The sequence below is a fragment of the Fundulus heteroclitus genome, chromosome 6, assembly GCF_011125445.2.
Source record: "Fundulus heteroclitus isolate FHET01 chromosome 6, MU-UCD_Fhet_4.1, whole genome shotgun sequence".
Lineage (NCBI taxonomy): Eukaryota > Metazoa > Chordata > Actinopteri > Cyprinodontiformes > Fundulidae > Fundulus > Fundulus heteroclitus.
In genome coordinates this window covers 14,594,312-14,609,668 of record NC_046366.1, presented here as the reverse complement: position 1 = coordinate 14,609,668, position 15,357 = coordinate 14,594,312, and the positions used below count along the sequence as shown (strand labels likewise).

Here is a 15,357-nt window from a genome sequence, read left to right as displayed (position 1 = left end):
ATTCATCCTCACCAGGGAACCAGGTATGCTACGCTCATGAGCAAGTCTTTCGACCTCAAAACGAGAACAACTCTTTATGCGAAGATGTACTTTCCAAACTGCTTCTTCACACCTAAAAAAAATATATATATATATATATATATATATATATATATAAAAAATATGATTCAAATAAACCAGACTGTGTCAGGGTGAAACCAGAAATAGCAGGAGTTGCTTTAAAGCTCGAGCTCCCTTTCATCCTCTTTCTGTCTGCCTGCCTGCTTCTCCCCGCCTCCCTCCCATTCCATAGAGTGGCAGCGCGGGCACATCCTCGTCCAGAAAAGCCTGAGCTGCGGCATCTGCCGGTGTGCGCACCTCTGCACTCGGATCCCTACGGATCGGCACGGGAAAGCCGGACAGGCGTGACTCAACACAACCGCGGGGCTGAACGAGTGCAGCGCTATTTTCTGACGTGACTTAAAATAGCGTATTTCAGCTGGGTAACCTAGTTCTTGCATCTCCTGCTTCTCTCTTTAGGTCAGCCAAAAGCTCCACGGGTGGCTGAACGAGACCGGGGGAATCTTTACAGAATTACCTTGCATCAAGAGAAGATTTTAGATTTAGGGAGAAAAAAAAAATATTGCGCTTCTGTCCTTGTGCGGTGGCATAAGTGGATTAAAGAAGAGACGGGACATCTGCGCTGAGGGGAATTTTGCTCTTGTGCCGCGCAGTAGCGCGCAGAGAACAGTTACAGAAGCTGCAGACGCATTGAAAGGGCACAAGGGAGCAGGAAGGTGGAGGGAAATTTACGCGCAGCCCTGTTTTCGTCACACTTTTAAGTTTTATATTAAGTCGCTTAGTTGCCCGCTCGGATTCTTGTCCCGACAAAGTCCAAAGCGACGCTGGTCAGCAGGAATGGATTTCTTCATCCTAGCGGCTCTGGTGCTGTGCTCTCTCACAGCGCCAGCCCTTGGGGACAAAGGGTCCAGCAAAGCCCGGGGTTGTTCGGACATTCATCGGTTTTACAGCGGAAAGGGACTCAAGCAGGATGCTGCTGCCCCCGAGTTTGAGATATCAGGTAAGCTCCTTCAGAATGTTCTCATATTGGAAACTAAATTGCATAATGCGTGTCTGGTTTTACCCATTGTACATGAATGGTGTTTAAGTATCTAACTAGTTAAAAAAAAAAAACAAAAAAAACTTCTCATTGGCACACAGTAACGTGAGCATCATATTTAAAGGAACGCGAAGACATTCAAAGTGCTTTCTTGTGCATTGTTTGCATTAGAGTACAGAAGAAGGATCTTTCCTCACACCTTTTAAATCTGTTGTCACACTCATTTGATGTCACGTGGTAAAGTAGGGGAGCTATGGCTCCAGGCTCTGAAGATGAAACACTGCTTTGAAAAGTTATTGAGACAGAGCAGAGACACCACAGGAAATGTGTTTGTTTGATCCCTGACTAAGAAACGAAAAAGAAAACAAAAAAATCCTTCAGAATCTTTTGTATGCTGTACATCGTGGAAGCACAAAAGCGAGAGCTCTTCCACGATGTTGCACCTTGCTTTCTGTGTCTCTTCATTATATAAGAAACAGTCTGACTGAGATCCTGCTCCGGACCAGACGACACTCCCTAACCTGACCTCTTCTTTAGGATGTGTTCTGGCATAGGGCAGGGAGGCCAGCCTTATAAGTTACCAGACAAGTCACTTGACCCAGTGCTGTGACTGTGCAAATATAATGTTGCTGACTGTGTTATCCGTGACCTGATGTCAGTCTTTGGCCTCCCCGTTGCATTTTGGACGATACATGTTTATATTCTCTGGAATTCAGTTCTGTGCTTTCAAGCTCTACAAAAAAAAAGTTTACAGCAGGTTTCTACTGCTGCAATATTCTGCATGAAAAGACTAGAAAGTGGATTTATACGTAGGTCATGCTGCACACGCAACTACCATGTAGCAGGGGTTCAGAAAGTTTTTTATAACTTATCACACTGGCACCGTGAAGTAGGTACTGTAATTATGCATCTATATTTTCAAGTTTTAAGTTACTAAAACAAAGAGGTCCTTACAAGTTGAAAATATCCTTGTGCGATAGTCAGATGTTTCTCACTAACCATTGCCTTAAACTTCAATATGGCTCTTATACATAAAATAGCTACAGCTACAGAGAAAACATTTTATTTGCACTGCTTAAAATCTGTACCTTATTATGTTTTTGACACCCAATACAACACAAGCTCATTTGGTGCTCATGTTGTTAGAATGTTTGAAAATACAAATTGCACAGAAGCAAATCATTATTACGTTGTTTTCCTGTTAATAATTAGCTCAATCCCTGAGCACATTAAGGAAACCATTGATAGATAGATAGATAGATAGATAGATAGATAGATAGATAGATAGATAGATAGATAGATAGATAGATAGATAGATAGATAGATAGATAGATAGATAGATAGATAGATATTATTTATTTATTTATTTATTGATTTTAATCCAGTATTTGAAAAGTTACAATATTTAAAGTGTTAAGATGACATAATTGATTTTAATTAAAACAGAAAAGCAACACATATTTCAACTGTTGCTAAACTAATGATTATTGCATTCAGCTATACATAGACCTGAATAAATAAAAAAAAAATCTAAAAAGCACCTGCTAAAACTCCTAGGAGTTTTCAAAGTTACATTTTGGATCACATTTGCATATGTTTTTGATTATCTTGATACCGGTAACTCACCCATGACTAGGTGATGCCAGTTAGTTTACTATACAGCTTTTGGATGGTACTCTTGGTGTTCAGTAGGGGTCATTATGATATCTCACGAATCCAAATATGTCCTCTATACTTTCCAAGTAATTATTTTTTTTAAACTCTTTTCCTTGGTTTTTACGGCACTGGTGGCTCGTTTTTTATACAGTAGATTGACAGGAAAGGGGGTTTGAGAGAGGGGGAAGACAAGTGGCAAAGGACCTCAGGCCGGAATCGACTAAGGCCTTCGTATATTGGTCGTGTGCACTACCCCTGCTCCATCGGAGCACACCAACTTTCCAAGTAATTCTCCAAATGTTGAAAATGCATATGGGGTCACTAGATTTTTTTTGTAAAAGACATTTTTCTTAGAACTAAGATGATTAGAGAATTAAAGGGGATATTATTTCCTGTGTTCCTTGTCACTTAGCTCTTAAATAGTAATAACATCACTTACTCATTTGTTGCAGTCTGGCACAATAAACACCGTGTAAAGTTTGAAAGGTTTGATTTAATGCTTTAGATTGTGAGCTAATTCAACAGTGTAGATAATCCCACACATCTGCAGAGGGGCTTTCCCACTGTCAGATCCTTACTTGATCAACTTAATGTATTGACTGAGTCTAATTCCAGTTCCCAGGTCGACAGCATCAGCCAGATTCAGTCTGGGTGGGGAGGAAGATGTGAAACGACTGCTTCTCATCTCAGAAAGTGATTTTTAGTTCAACTATTTAAACAGCCACTGCACTGCTCAGTCCTGGATATGGAAACTATTACTGCATGAGCCCATTAACGTCTTCCTTTACAGTCACAAAGTGTCCATAATAAAACGCTGAAGTAGTTCAAACAAGATGTGCAAGTAAAGCCAAAGCAACTCCTTGAACATTAAAGTCCTCAGTTTAAAGTTTTTTTTTTTTTAAATCTGTGATTTGAACAACATGATTTTGAAGCTTATAGTGAAATGAAAAAAGTAGGCAGTATCAATATCAACACGTTTGTTAATAATGCTCCCTAAGTGACGGGAAACAATTTCCAGATATTGCTTCCACAGTGATACGCCTCATAAAACATTGTTGAAAGACCCCTCCCTCTTATTTCTAAGTAATTTCCCCCCCGAGAGGTCCCACAGAAGAAAACTGTTGAGTTAAGGGTAAGCTGTTTGTTATCATTGTGTTGAAGCAATGTTTACTGGCCCATTGCAGCATTATAAGCCAAGTGCTTCAAAAAATGGAAAACAAGTTCACAGGGAATAAAGTAAACCGACGGATGCTTTTTGAATGAGTGGGACGATTTAACTGCGGACAGCGTAATCCGTTTAAGGAAACAGATTTATTTTCACTGTTTACCAAAAACGGAAGATTGATTCTCATGATAGTCATTCCTCTCCTCCTGGCGCTCCCCCTCCCTGTCCCGCCCCATCATTACAGTCTTGATGACTTATCTTTTTGTCTTTCAGGGGATGACATTTTTCATCTCTATGTGTCTCTCTCTCTCATCAGCTCTTAAAGAGAGAGGCGTCAGTGGGTCTTTGAAAGCAGCTGGCAGCCAATGCGTGTTAGATCCTCAATGTCACATAGGCCAGTACAAAGAGGCAAGCTGTGTGAGACATCTGCAGGAAGGCTGGTAACATTCTGGCATAGATGTTTCCCATGCTTTATTTTTGTTGTTGCTGATTGCTGGTTGCTACATGCTGACTGAGTTGTGTGATTCTCTGGAGTGTCGTATGTAACCAGTGTTTAGATAATGACACGGTGTTGCTGCTGCTCCCCAGCCCTGCTAAGATTTCTGGGGAGAACTAGTTGCTAAGGATTGGTTTGAGTCTTGAAATATATATTGATTGGTGCAACAAACAACTCTGAAATGTATGGGAATGTTTTGCATTGAAATTGAGATGGACTACAAAATATATAATAGCAGTCTTGTTGCTGAAACAGCTGTTTTTGTCATTTTTTTACTCATTTGTTAAAATAACTTCCATCAAAACTTGTTTCACCTTTTGACCCACAAGGTTACTAAAAATAAGTTTCGAGCCATTTTCCTGTGTAAGAGACATCTTAGTGGACAAAACTAGGACAAACAGTCACAGTTAACCACTGGAACAGTTCTCCCTTTAATGTATAATAATTAGTCCACTGTAGCATGTCTTTCTTTCAATTTGATTAAACTAATTCCTATTTGTCTAATATTGAAAGCTGTATTGCTATGCTAAGAGGGTAAACCTAATGATATACCCCTCTTAAAATGCTACAAAGGATTAAAGCATGAAACATATACACCCTGCTGGATACATACACATAGATTAATGAAAAATATCAACATTACCAACATCAGAAATCAAAAGAAAAGCCTAATGGCCCTTTTTCATTAGTACCTGTTTGGCTCGACTCAACACGACTCTGCTTGACTCTTCACAGGTTAGGTACAGTTGTGAGTGTGAGCTGATATTACCTAATGCTAGCTTGCTATAGAGGTCATATAGACACTATGCCCACCATAGGACAATTTAATAGTTGAAGACATTAGTTATTGTAATATGTATGCTTCAGGATGTCTGTTGAACAAATGTTTAGTTTCCTATGCAACAAACTGCATCCAACTCTGGAGCGAGAAGTGGAATGTGTGGACAAAAAGGGCCATTGCAATGAGGAAGGTAGCTACTGATTTAGTTTACCAGAGTATTTGGACATCTTTTTGGAGTCAGCATCATAGCTGTGTGCAAGAGTTATGTGCTGCTGCACATTGTGTTCATAGCCCTGAGCCCAAACATGTATTGTTGTAGCTCACAATGAATTTTGACAATAAACATGTGTGCCCTGTAAACATCCCTATCATTGCTTTTTTTTTTTTTTACATATTACAAATATGTAATGACTTAAGACTTATTTTCTTCATGCAGGAGATAACAGCATCATAATACCTTTGTTCACAGTTTACAACCGATGGGATGAGTAACATACAAGATGCTTAAAGTCACAAAACACTACCCATCATCTATCTCGTTATCCAGTACCGCAGTGGCCCATGCTTGCTGATCAGTTCCCCATGGATGGGGTTTATTTGGTCAAACCACTTCCAATGTGGAACCGTGCTGGCTGTTGTAGTCCTTTATGGTCTGGTAATCCCTTTTCAACTTTTTAAGCCTCTTCCGGAGTTGCTTTAGTGTTCTCTGGTGGCCGTCGGCTGCGATCGGCTCTGACACCTCTTTGAATACTTTTTTGTTTTGGGTTCCTCCATCTAGCTACTACCATATTTTTTCTTGAGCCACCAAGCACAAACATTTCTGCACCCCGTTGTTGGACCACACTGCTTTCAGAGGTTTCATTTTGTTTAAAGCACGGAATAAGCTCAGTCACTGTTGTGAGTTTTTACAAATGGCGGGTTTGATTCTTGTATCAGAGTCATTTGAGTATCACAACCAGTGATGCAACCTGCTACCCAATCAGTGACCTTCTGTCCTCTAACGTCACATTTTTGGCCTGACTCAGCTCGCGTCGAACACTGGCGCAGTAGACACTAAAAAGGAGCCGACCTACACAAATTTCAGTCCGAAGTTAGCCATAAAGGACTTAGACAAAGAACAGGATTTCCGTAATTAGGTTCTTTGACAGATACGTCTGAAATTAAATAATTTGGATAGTGTTTGATGGAAGCTAGGGATGGGCGAATACTATACAGATTATAATTAAATATTTTTTTATTATCACAAGTTTGAGTTATTGTGACAACGCTAAACTCTACATGATGATGTTGAGTAACCTAAAAAACTAAAAGTACTGTTAAAATTGTTTAATCTTTTTTTCACCATTGATTTCATGAGCGCAGCTATAAATAGCAATATATTTAAAAGCATGAATAAATGCAGTTAGTGTGTTTTGTTAAGAGTTAAAAACTCCACTACCTAATGCAACTGGTGTTCCAAAGAACCTTATTTAATAATTTTCAAGTTGTCTTTTGTTATACTTGTTTGTATAATGAAGTAAGGTGATAGGAAATGGGCTGTAAGTACAAGAAACCCCCATAAACATCTCACTTTTGAAAGTAAGGAGTGCAGTAAACTTTCCTCAGACCGACATCAGAGACTGGTCAATGGCTACAAGACACATCTTGCAGAATTTATTCCTGCCACATGGTGTAACACTAGCTAATGATGTGTAGGGTGTTTTAACTTTTCCCTCAGCTAAAAAGACATTGTTTACATTTTTTTTTGTTTAAGGGGTAAAAACAATGTTATGTTTAGTTATTTGAAATTAAATCTCGTTTTTTTCCAGAGGCTACATAAAACAGTAAGATTAGACATCAATAGGTGAGCATTTCTTTTGAAAGAACTGCATATTTAATGAGGTGTCCCAATTTTTTCACATGACTAATAAAGATACCCCCATTGCTTTTAAGATGTCTGTAGCATCAGTTAGGTAGGCAAAAGAAAAACACCCACATTGACAGATTGAATCCAAATGATTTGTAAGTAAAATTATTCCCTACATAGAGGGCCACCAATTAATCCAAAGCAGTAATTTGATATCCAGATGCCATGGGTTAGGAAACATGGAAATTGCTTGCATGCATGATAACGATATGAAATACTCTGGAGAAACTTGACTCTAACTATTCTACACGTATTATGGATTTTTTAAAAGACAGTTTGTGATATCTTCTCTTTATTTGTTAAAAAAAACACATGAAAAAAATTATGGAGATTATTGGTTTTCTCCAAATTGTTGTTAATGTCTTATTTTCATGATTCAACGTTGTGTATTGTTTTGTCCTTTAAACTGAATCTAACGTAACATCCATACTTTGTTTCCATTGCAATGGCTAACATTATCTCTTTGATTTAATTAAGCTTTCAGCTTTCTGTTTACCTTTTATTTGGGATTAACATATTTCATTTAGCTGCATCAAAAACTACATTATTTTAACGGCATTTTATTTTACGAAATAAAATAGTTGCTCGGAACGAAGGCAACCTCTTCTTAACTGTTGTTACATTACATATCTGTGATATATGACCGATCACTGCTTTTAGAACTTATTTTGGGAAAATGTACAATTTTAATATCTAACCTCAAGTAATTTCTTGAGTTTTATAGGTCAATATTTATAAGAATACAACAAGCACCAGATATAATAATTGGCACTTTGGGGTGAATGACAAGCAAAAAGTCCTTTAAAGAATCAAACTACATGTATCTTATACTGTATGTAGTGTTTAACTGAGACTCTTTAGTCTGTCAATTGAAAAAAAAAAACACACAAAAAAAACAACAAATAAACCTAGTTGGTCACTCTGAACTACAGATAAACAGAACTCCTTAACAGCTTTGGAGATATGAAGACCAAAACATTTGGTTAATGCAACAAAATGGGGAGAAAACCGCCCCCCTTTGGTTACCCCTTTCAGACAGATTAAAACCAAAGCAACAGTTGTTTCTGTATCTCAGTGTGCAGGCCCATAACTCTGCTGTGGTTAAATGAGTGTCAATTCCTGCATCTGGGAGCCCGTCTGTGCTTGTTCGTGTGTGTGTGTCTGAATATACTGACGTTGTTAAAATGCTGAAGTCAGTGAGAAGGCTCCTGAAGCATTAAGCTATAAAGGGCTGCAGGGAGCATGAAACAGACCACATGTGTTTGATGTTTGCTAAAGAGAAAGAAACAGGGCAGATGGACTGCTGACTTGACTTAGGCTGACTTGGTTATGCTCTTTCCGCTTTGCCATGTTGGCAGTCTGTAACACAAAATTGCAAGGCAAGTCCAAACTGTTGAATATCTGTAAGGGAAAAAACCTGATTTAGCAAAAATGTTCTTTATTGTAAAATTCTTTCTCCACTATTGGACTTTTTTGGAAGTTTCCTTGAAGTCTAGATATTTTGTAAACAGTTATCAAAAACCCTTCTCTGGCAATGTTACTTTTTGCCATCTTAAATATTTTGAATAAAATCTAAGTTATCCATATTAAAGAAAGAAGTATTAATCTTACTCTAGCTCAAAACTCTGATTTGGAATGAGAACCTCGTGACAAAGTAGGGGTGTGACTATACATCCTGCTTACGAGATGAGATGATACACAATATTGGGTTTAGCAGAATTACACAATATTTTTGGAATATAATTTAAAAAAATGTTTTACAAAACTGAAGTTGTGTTTTAAAGAATCTGTAACTGATAAACATTTTGAAGGAAATCATTCCAGATTTCACTTGACTGTATATTCAGGATTTTATGCTTGTGTCAATCAAAGATGGTCACAATGCCAAAAATGCATTAAAATCATTTTTCACTAAAAGAATAAAGATTTTGTTAATCCTAAAATGTTTTAAAAAAAAAAACATCCATCCATCTATCCATCCTCTACAATTAATACAAGCTTATAGTATCAAAAGCTAAAGAAATACATGGATACATTTCTATTCAGGGTCACCCTTCAGCTCATAACAGGAGATCACAAAGGCATACCTAGGCCAAAGAGAAAAATAGTCTTCCCAGCAAACTCTGGATCTGCCCTAGGGTTTCCTACCACTGGCATGTGCCTGGAATAGCTTGGAAGGGGGTTGGCCAGAAGGCATCTTGGAACAGATGCCCGATCCACTTCAGCTGGCTCCTTTTGTTGCAGTGGAGCAACAGCTTCATTTTAAGCTCCCCTGGATGACAGAACTCCTATTTGTATGTCTAACAACTTTGGCTGTACAATATCAGAACATCTTTCGGTTCCAATGTTATTGGTAACTATTGTAAGGATGATGTTAGTTACAATAAATCAAGATTTTTCTTACTCCCACCTTTCTCATTTGTGCTTCCAGCACTTTCTGTGAAGCATAGTTGGACACTATCAAACCTCTCAAATGTGGGCATGTAGGGCAGTGAGATGTCCAACAGGCTGAAGATTACATTAATATGAAAAGTTTGAATTTAGGAGCCATGGAAAATATCAACCATCAATTTTTGTATTGCAAACAGTCCTTTGTCATATCAATTTAGTGTTATTTAGATAATCTATTTGCCTTAAATTCTACATCTGTACCAGCTAACCTGTGGAAGACACCCTTTTTAGATGCTTGTATTCCTGATCTGTTTCTATCGGCCATAATGCATATCCCATGACCATAGGTGAGGGTTGGCAGGTAGATTGGCCAGTAAATTGAGAACTTCTCTGTATAGTTCAGCTCTGCCCTCACCATAATAGACCTGAGCATGCCCATGTTACTGCAGAAAAATCTTCAATTCATCCATCTTCCCACTGTATTCTACCATTACCCGCGGGCAGAGCATTAAGATGCTTGAACAGCTGATGAGGAAAAGACAGACCCCAAGGCACACTTCAGTGTAAACTTATCCAGTTCAGATTAGATTGGTCTAAGAGTTTGATGAAATGCAGTTATATAAACTGTTAAATAGCCCTTTAATACAGCACTAATATGAAGCTCTGATGCAGACTTTAGTGTCTAATTTGCCTCATGGTAAAATCTTAACCACTTTTTGTTTTCGTTTTTGGTAGCGATATAATGGATGATTTTTGGTGAAATGTAATTGGTATGAACTTTTATAGCACTTTATCACGTCCGATGACCCCATAGCACACACTATCGTCAGTCATTCACCCATTCACACACTGACTCTCAAATGTAGGGAAGAAACTAGTCCGAAATACACTCCGGTCTTATTTCTTTCTGCTGAGACCTTCCTCTTTTTCTCATAAACTTGTAAGACAGTTTCCCTCTTGCAACTCGCAGCCATTTTTAAAGTATAAGGTGAGAGCAGCGGAGCAACAATGAACAGCTGAAACCGAAGCTAACTGGATACGAAACACTAGAAGTGTGCATGAGTAGCAAAAACAAGCTAGCAAGGAACAAACGCGCCCATTGGCGTTAAGTGAGCGTGTCACGATGATTGGTATGTGGGACAACCAACAGATAACATGATCCCCCTGGAAAGAAGATGGTCCACTATAACTTTAGGTACCAAGAATGGTACTAGAAAAAATAAATATTAGAAATATCAGTGGTTATGTAACAAAGTGTTTCCATCCAGGCCAACAATGATATTTTAAGCAGGCTTTCAACTCAACAGAATAATCCATTTGTTTCAGACATACGTTCAAACAAGCGGTTCAACCTTCATTTATAAATAAACAAATGTGGCTTTATGAGACTAACCTCCCTTTGACGACAAATATCTTAAGAGTTTTCATATCACAATATTTTGCCAAACATCTTGTCATTAGAGCTCTATCTTGACATGTACCTGCTGCCTGAGTTCTGTCCAGGTTTGCACATCAATTGCACTCTCTCCTCTTGCTTCTTTTCTCTTGGGCTCCTCTTGTCTTTTGCTCCATGTCACTTCACTAATGCGAGAGCAAGGGTTCACACACAGAGCTCTCCCTGGGCAAGAACACACAGACGCACCAGATGCAGACATGACAGCAAAGGCCAGTTTTATATTTAGGGCTGCACAGGGGGTGACAGTGTGATTCTAACTTGCACGTGTGGTTGTGCTTGTTTTTTTCTTACCTCACTGGAATGTGTTTTTTGGGTATAAAGAGAGACCTTTTCAGGCAACGGTTCCCTTTGATATGGCCGAAGATTAAGTCAAAGAATCCAAATTAAAGTGGTTGGATGCCAGGAAACTGATTTTGGGTTAGGGAATGGAGAATAACTGGAAGTCGGTACAATGTTTAATTGGAGCAAATGCTTGTTTGTGTGTGTGTGTGTGTGTGTGTGTGTGTGTGTGTGTGTGTTTCTTAGTTTGTTTGTTTCTTTCTGAGGGCTGCAATGTGTTGGGATATAACTCCTTATTTCTCTTCAGAGCAATTGGCCATGTCAAAAGGAGAATAATTACTTTGTTACTGCAAGCTCCTTTTCTATATTTTATTTTTGACTGAGATATAAATGTACGTGTTCAGTGTGTGGAGAAAACAAATTTTGATCTCTACATGACTTTTAAACTAACGCAAAGTCAATGTTTCCTTCCTATGTGCTTTCATTGTATGAACGTTTTGCACGTTCCTGATTGCTGCCATTTTTGTTTTGCCCTTTATCCAGAACATAAATGTAATTGTGTAACACATTAAGCTTCTGTGCTGCTTGTCACTGCCAGCTGTGCTCTCTGTGGACTAGGCAGGTAGGTATTTGAATTGACAAGAATCAAGCAGCAGCCCTCAGCATGAGCTTCCTTTATCTACAGCTACTTCTCCTGTTTGCCCCTTGCTGCTTGATAAATGGTGTGTAGACCCAAACCAAGATGGCATCTAGCATTTCAAGTGAGAGCAAGCAGTATGCGTACTACAGTGGGACACGCCCTAAACCAACACGCACATAGTCACCGTCTACAGCTCTGGATTGGTTATAGTATTCATTTGGAGCCATTTTTTTTGCCACCATAGGTCTGGTGGCTGTGTCACTATGGTGACAAACACATAAATATGAGTTTGTCTTTTAAGATTGTACTGATCTCAGATAGAGTTTGTTACTACTTTAATAAAGAAAGTGACAATATGTGATCTGTCCTCCACCACTTCTTGGATTGGGAGCATAACACAACATTTTAATTTAAAAGCTGTTGCTCTCTGAAGCCTACTGAAGAATAAGTGGACTAGGCATTAAAATGGAACTGAAAAATCATGTGTCCTCTACATTTTATTTACCTGTTTCTGTGCCAGGGCAATTTATAAGGGCAAGTCAAATAAATTTAGAAGGCTTAAATGCATGATCTGTCTGTTAATTTAAGGTAATACAAACTTTAATGAACATTCTGGTATTAAAAGGTCAGGTTCTCAAGAGTTTAAGGCATTTTACAGGCAAGATAAGATCTATAGCGGTTGTGCCCAAGATCAGAGCTACTGCCCTGCAGCTTTTAAATGCTTCCCTATTCACCACACCTGAATCAAATGAATGACTGGCTCGTTATCAGACCTCTGCAGAGCTGAATGACAATCTGAGGAGAGAATTCAGCTATTTGATTCATGTGTGTTGGAGTCCTCCGACCCTCATGTCTGAACTACATGTTCAGGATTTTTTTAATACACCTTTTAAAAAAGAAATCTGTGAATTTTGGTGAAATGGTCCACAGGATATTTTCACAATTTTGTTTTCTGCTGTTGTTGTTTTTTATAACAACTGTAAAGTTGAAATGCACCTTTGGTTATTTACCTTAAACCTCTTTACGTGGGGCGCAGTGGTTAGCGCACATGTACGGAGTCTTTAGTCCTTGACGCGGCCGACCCTGGTTCGACTCCTTTGCCGCATGTCACTCCCCCTCTCCCGTACACCCTTTCCTGTCAGCCCGCTATACGAAAAACGAGCCACTAGTGCCGTAAAAACTTCAAAGACTTTCTCTTTATGTAGCAGTCTTTGTATTATTGTACAGGTCTAACTGGAAAAAAATGCATAGGCCGATGTCTTCCTGAGGTAGATGAGCCAACTGTTGGCTCATCTACCTCAGGAAGACATTGATGATCATCATCAAGAAAAGCCAGCAACAGATCAAGATTACAGTTACACAAACCACAGAGTGCAATTTCAATCCTAAAAACAATATTTGATACAGGCTTAGAGTATTCACTGCATATCCGTTCAGGTCCTAAATTGCATTTTTTTTAAGAAATGCAGTGATATTTACTTTTCTTGTCACTTTATTAAAAGACAATGTCAAGACTTTGTTCAATCAGATGATAATGCAGCTTTTGGGTGAGGCATCTTTTTGCCATTTAGGAGAATGACAAAATTATTAGTACTATCTGGTAACACCAAATGCATTATCTAACTTGGGAAAAATATATTTATATATCTTCATTGTAAATATCTTTATTATTTATTATTGTGGTATTATTGTGGTATTGTATCAGGCATTGCTGCAAAGGGGGGTTGACTGGTCCAACATATTATATGCTCCCAAAACACCAGACAGTATTTAGAGTGTTTTACAGAGTTTATTGTTTAACATTTTCAAAAAATTTCTTTAAGACAAAAGTGAAAATTATTTGTGTTGATGCCAATTCCAAACATCTCTTTTGGCTGGAGTAAAAAGTACCTAAATTTAATTTTAAAGACGTCAAAAGGTACAACAGTAAAAACGGGAGACCTGCAGATACATAAAGTTAGCATAATTTGCTCTTACCATATTTTGTTCGTTCTTAACTTGCTCTGCTCCCTCAGCTGCTTGTGAGCATTCTCTGCTCATTTCGTCCGGTTCATACAACACGCTGAAAAACAAATACAATATGGCATTTTAATTCCAAAAAACTATTCCATAGTAATATTCCATAGGAAGAATTGACTGATTTATAAAAGTCAATGTACAATACTAAAAAATTGGGAAATACTGCCATTGCAGGATTCAGTGTCAGTGTTTTTAAAGACTCAATTCTAGGGAGGAGGCAGGAGACAGGCAGGTGAAAAAAAGGCTTTGATACAAAACTGAAAAAAAAAAAGGTAAAAAAAGAGTACAGGCCAAAAAAAGTCAGTTTCAGTGCATCATTCACACCTCTGTCTTGGAATCTTGCCGAATTGCTTGAGTAAAACTGATATTCATCTTCTTAGGTTGCCACAAGCAAAAGCCATCAGAAAATGCTGTTTCCAGAAAAATGGCTCCACTGTCGATACTTTTGTTAATGTTGTAAAACAGTTACATTTACCAGAGCAAATGAATTATTCAATTTGACTTCAAAATGATCGAGGACAGACGATCACAAAAATTGCCATGCCTTTTTGGCAAATTAGTGACTAGGGTGTTCTGTGTGTTTTAGACATATCCTCACATAAACATATCCTCACTCCTCAACCTCAAATTTACATTTATGTTTTTGTTAGGTGCTCAGCTCTTTTTTTTTATGACAACCACTAAAAGTGTGACAAAATATGACAACCACTAAAAATAAACAGTTGCGATAGAGCAAATCATGGGTGAAACTCAAGAAAAAATAATAAATCCATATATCAACCAAAAGGTGACCAAGGAAGTAAAAAACAGGAGCAACAAGAAAACTGGAGCTGAACTGACCACAATCCTCCAGGAAAGGCAGGTTTTAATTTAAAACCAGAACTAATATTTAAAAACAGTTGCTAAAGACAACAACTCAGATCAGAATATAAATGTATGCAAATGCATAAAGTACAGAACATAAACATTAGGTATCTAAGAAACAAACAGAATGTGTAATGCCAATAGTGCAAAATTCACAAAAATGGGCAAACATAAAACTAAAGTCCCAGAAAATGGTTCTGTTTAGCTGGGGGGAAATACTGTAACCTCAATTAAAAATGTAGCTTGAGTTTCAACACTTTTCTAATATGAATCAAAATAGTTAAAGAGCTGAGTTACTCAAAGCCAAAAATCTGCATAAGATTTTTTTACTCACTGAATTATGATTATTGTTGTTTATGTTGTCATAGCAACCAGCTATTTATTAAGACTGGACCAACCACAACTAGCAGCTGTCTTATTTTTCTATGTAATAAGTTAAATTTATAAGACGGCACATGGCCTTCGGGCTCATATTTATGCATAACACAAAGGAAGAATGACTTGAGAGGAGGAAATGGTGGCCCTACATGTAATAAGATAGAAAACAAAACGGATATATTCAAATCCCTGAAATATGTCTGAAAGCACTCCAACATGTACATTTT

The 15,357-nt window shown here is 38.0% G+C and overlaps 1 protein-coding gene across 2 annotated transcripts in view; it reads left to right on the top strand.

Moving 5' to 3' along the window:
- The first annotated feature begins 292 nt into the window (after positions 1 to 292).
- LOC105935925 (glypican-1) overlaps positions 293 to 15,357 on the top strand; it is an 88,430-nt gene continuing 73,365 nt past the window's right edge. Inside the window, exon 1 of one of the 2 annotated variants that reach the window (XM_012876549.3) lies at positions 293 to 1,060. In XM_012876549.3, the coding sequence (XP_012732003.2) occupies positions 898 to 1,060 (163 nt within the window). In that variant the 5' untranslated portion in view covers positions 293 to 897. The remainder of the gene's footprint in view (positions 1,061 to 15,357) is intronic. The other variant, XM_036138130.1, reaches the window with a different exon arrangement.